This window comes from Apium graveolens, chromosome 1 (genome assembly GCF_009905375.1).
Source record: "Apium graveolens cultivar Ventura chromosome 1, ASM990537v1, whole genome shotgun sequence".
Lineage (NCBI taxonomy): Eukaryota > Viridiplantae > Streptophyta > Magnoliopsida > Apiales > Apiaceae > Apium > Apium graveolens.
In genome coordinates, this window is record NC_133647.1 from 140,756,239 (window position 1) to 140,760,822 (window position 4,584).

Genomic DNA, 4,584 nt, shown 5'->3' on the forward strand with positions numbered 1-4,584 from the left:
TTATCACTTCAAAATTCAATAATTTGTCAGACTTTGTGGCAACAACACCATGCAAATTAACTTTGGATGTCAGCTACACATGATAAGTACAAGAAACAAAATAAAAATCCAAGAACAAACCAACTAAACTTAAAATGTCAATCTAGTAGGATATGAGGCAAAATAATTAGCCATAGAATATAAGCTTGTTGAGTCGTAACCATTAAGAAGACAGAGAACCACATAATTCAAAAGATTATCCTACCAAAGGCAGAAAAATGATAATGACAGAAGGGGAAGATTTATATTGTGGCGGTGCTGTATAATAATGTATAGTGTACAAACCTTGAGGCTCTTACCTTTCCACATTTTAATTCGGAATCATAGTAAGCCTTGTGCTAGCTCAAAATTCTTATATACACAATCTCTGCGATGCTACAGTATATTGAAGGCCCAAATTATAGTATACAACAGCATATATCATTGGTCATTGTCTGACCAGCATTCTACATATTACAGGCAACAGAAGTGGCTAGCGAGACCATAGTGACTCAGGGAATTCCAACTGAGCTAAAGGTTCAATAGTATCTTCGAAATTCTTTCCTCTCTCTTAATTGGTCCACCTTTGCCATTCTGTCTGATAATCTAACTTCTTCCCCTTTGCGAATGTGTGGATCAAGTTGGCGAACGTTAGCAATAAATTTAATTGCCTCGCCTCGACGGTTAAGCTTACAATACCAATCTACAATGGCATTGTATGTGCTTTCATTTGGTCTACAGCCTTGCTTGATCATGTATTGAACCACATCAACAGCTTCCACGAACCTTGCATCAGCTGCATAGCTGGCCACAAAGGTGTTGTATGTGATTGCATCTGGAGTAACTCCGGATTTCTTCATTTCTGTAAGCACACGTGATGCATCTTTTAATCTACCTCGTCTGCAGTAAGCATATATTACCGTGTTATATGAAATGACATCAGGCTTGATTTCTTTCCCTAAAAGATCTCTCAGTAATTCTTCCGATTTCTCATAATTTGCTGATCGACTATACATGTACATCAAACTATTGTATGTTGTCAAAGTAGGAGTAACCCCACTCTCTAACATGAAGTTGATGATCTCATTAGCCTTGGTAACAAGCTGTCGCCGGCCATATATAGATACCATGCCATTCAGAATAGTTATATCAGGGGAGTAACCTTTTCTTCTAAACTCCAAGAAAGCCCTTTCAGTTTCCATTAAAAGGTCACATTTGCTACTAACCAAGACAAGGGACTTCAAAAGAACAACATGTGGCTCAATCTTTCCGGAATAAATATCATCTGCAAGAGCACGCACCCGTTCAATTTCTTTTGCATTTGCGTAAGCATGCAGTAATGAACTATATGTTTGCTCATTAGGCTTGCATCCTCTATCCTTCATTTCAGCGAGTACTTTCTCCGAGTCTTTCCAAATCCCTCCTCGTGCCAATGCTGCTAAATAAGTATTATAAGTGGAAAGGTCAGGAGTTACTTCTGCTTCTAACATCCTCTTATAAACAGTCATTGCTTGGTCAAAAGCTCCGCACCGGCTATATGCGCTAATTAAAGTATTAAAAGTGTCCCTTTCAGCAACAAAACCTGATCTCTTCATTTCTTTAAATACTCCAAAAACCTCGGTGTCCATACCATTCTGCCCGAACACCGCGAGAAGTGTATTCCAAGTGACAATATCTGGATCACAACCAGAAAGCTTAATCTCTTCAAAAACCTTCATCATTTCACTAAAATTACCCCTGTTACCATGCATCTTAATCAGGGCATTAAAGGTACAGATATTCGGATTGCATCCTGTACCCCTCATCTCTTCGTAAACCCTGGTTGCAGCCTCATCTTTGCCAGCCTTCTCAAAGCCTGACAATAAAGTAGTATAAGTGAACACATCTGGCTTCATCCCCTTCTCTACCATTTGATTTTTAAATTCCATGGCTTCATCCAACATACCATCCCTAGCATAAGCTGATATTAACGAATTGTAAGTAACAACACTAGGCAATAAACCATGGAACTCCATCTCCTTCAGAACATTCATAGCTTCCTTAGGTCTCCCAGACTTCCCATAAACATCCAATAACGTATTGAAAGTAACCTTATCCGGAGTAAAGCCAGCTACTTTCATCTCCTCAAAAATCCGTTTAGCTTCTTCATACAAAGACCCACGTCTACAAGAACTTATCAGGGTATTATAGGTATATGCATCCGGAGCAACCCCAGCACGCTTCATACCATCAAAAACTGCCGTAATCTTTTTCCAAGGCATACCCATTTTCCCATACACATTCAAAATCACATTATACGTAATCAAAGTAGGCTTACAACCCTCTTCCTCCATTTTCTTGAAAACCGATATAGCCTCTCTATACCTCCCATTACTAGCACACGCAGTTATCAAAGAAGTATACGCATAAACATCAATACCAACAAAACCAACTTTTTCAAGCTTCTGAAACAAATTTGAAGCCGTCGAAACCTGACCATCTCTACCAAGCATACTAATTATAACAGCAACAACAGACCCATCTAACAAATTCTCCAAACCATCGCGGTTTCTTACCCACTCAAACACCCTCAAAGCTAAATCACATTTCTTATGATACCCTAACCCCTTAATAACCCCCAAAACATCAAAAGACAAAGACTTTACATCAAAACAAGACTTTTCCTCAACAGAACTAAACAAATTACTCAAAATTCCATCAAATTGGTCAGTTTCGAAATTAGAATTCAATAAAGCTTGAAGGGTTTGCTCACCTAGTGAAGTAAGATTGGAACTTGACCATGGCTTGCCTTTATTTGGGTCCTTATGCTTGCCAATGCGCTTTCGAGTTCTGGAAAAAGAATTGAAATTTGGGGTTTTGGGTTTATGGGTTTGTGAGAAATTGGTTTTGGGATTTTGGTGGAGAAGGTAATCTTGAAAAAGAGGGGTTAGTGAAGGAGAAGTGGTGGTTGGATTGTGGTGAGTTTCTTGAAAAAATGGTTTAGTGGGAGGTGGGTTTGGAAGAACAAGAGGAACTGAGAGCTTCTCAGCCATTAAACTAAAGACTTTAGTTGAACAAAGGAAAGTATCAAAACAGATATTTTGGGGTTAAGACTTGAGAGTGTGTGAATTGGGTTTTAGCTTCAAAGAGTCGAGGACACTAACTGCTTTTAGCAATTAGCAGTACTGACAAAAACTCATTATAAAGCGGAACAAAAATTGCTGCCAAAAATTGTATGTAAATTTCTGCTATCGGTATTGATTTAGAACGGGTAGAATTATTTAATTTTGAATCTATCTTCATTTTTTATAATAAAGTATTTAGACAATTTTCTATTTCGATGAGAATATGCATTATAAAATCTATGGGATTGTCTTGTACTTTCTTTTCATACAATAGATCTATAATTGCCATTATACACTAAACAATCCCAATATACCACTTTAATCTTAGAACTTCCGGCTGCTGCAGACTATGTATAATTGTTAATAAATTGTTAGTGTGGTGGTTGAATCATTATCCCCTTACGAAAGATAATTCGACTTTTGATTTGTGTGTAAGCAAAAAGAAAAAAAAGAAACTTTATATTTCTGAGTTATAATATTACATGATACTATAGTGCAGTACCTAATGCCTCAAATTATAATTGGTCCAATTGTCAAAGATTTAAGTGGAAAAATATACAGTATAATATCAAAACTGACTCTTTAAATGAGATTCGTCAAGTTATTGAAAATGGGGACATAAAGTTTGATATTATTATCCACTTAAGACAAAGATCAGGAGGTATAAATGTTAAAAATATATTATCTGAAAATGGCCAGGGAGGTATCATCTTGAACCAATGGGCTATTCGTCCAGGAAAAATGAGGACATTAAGTGTTTAATTGAAGGAGTTTGTAAACGTCAGTTCCACATTAAAGAGATCTGTGACTTTAGTTCAGTTTATAATGAAAAGTGTTACTACTAAATGCATCAATATATCATGATATTTTGGGGCATATGATGAGCTTGTGAATTAACCAAGTTGACTGCTCTTTGGACTAATATATATTATCATATTTCGAATTCGAATTGGGACTAACCCCAAATTTTCGTAAAAGTCTCACAAAAGAGGGGTACATTATAAAACAAGAGCCTTCAATAAAAGAGGGACACCACACCGACTACTACTGATTCTAGACTAAACTATGAGGTTGAAGGCAAAGACAAACCGAACATATTACACTTGCTAGAGCATATCATTTGATTCACTTAACCGATAGTACTACCAATTACCGATAGTATTACTAAATAATGGATATATTAAGTCAATAACAATGTTATAAATTGACAACCGTTGATTAATGAAGAATGAATAATACAATTGAGCTACGTTGATGTATCCTTGTAGACATTTGTCTTAAATGAGTTGTTAACAATATACAAACAATCAACGATAGTTGATTGTATCAATTGATAATTAACGAATATTGACTCCATCAAATCCAATCAATGATCCATGTTGAATTAAATGATAAGCTGATAGTATTCATAATATATCATATAATCTCGGATATATGTTTATCTTATAATCTAACATTCACT

The 4,584-nt window shown here is 36.1% G+C and overlaps 1 protein-coding gene across 1 annotated transcript; it reads right to left on the reverse strand.

Moving 5' to 3' along the window:
- Positions 1 to 264: 264 nt before the first annotated feature.
- Positions 265 to 3,212, reverse strand: LOC141667464 (uncharacterized). The gene has a single exon (XM_074473973.1). It carries the CDS (start codon positions 3,048 to 3,050, stop codon positions 558 to 560), a length of 2,493 nt encoding a protein of 830 aa, XP_074330074.1. The 5' UTR covers positions 3,051 to 3,212; the 3' UTR covers positions 265 to 557.
- Positions 3,213 to 4,584: the final 1,372 nt, after the last annotated feature.

Coding starts and splice junctions, on each gene's coding strand:
- LOC141667464 (XM_074473973.1), bottom strand. CDS start 3,050: ATGGCTGAGAAGCTCTCAGTTCCTCTTGTTCTTCCAAACCCACCTCCC.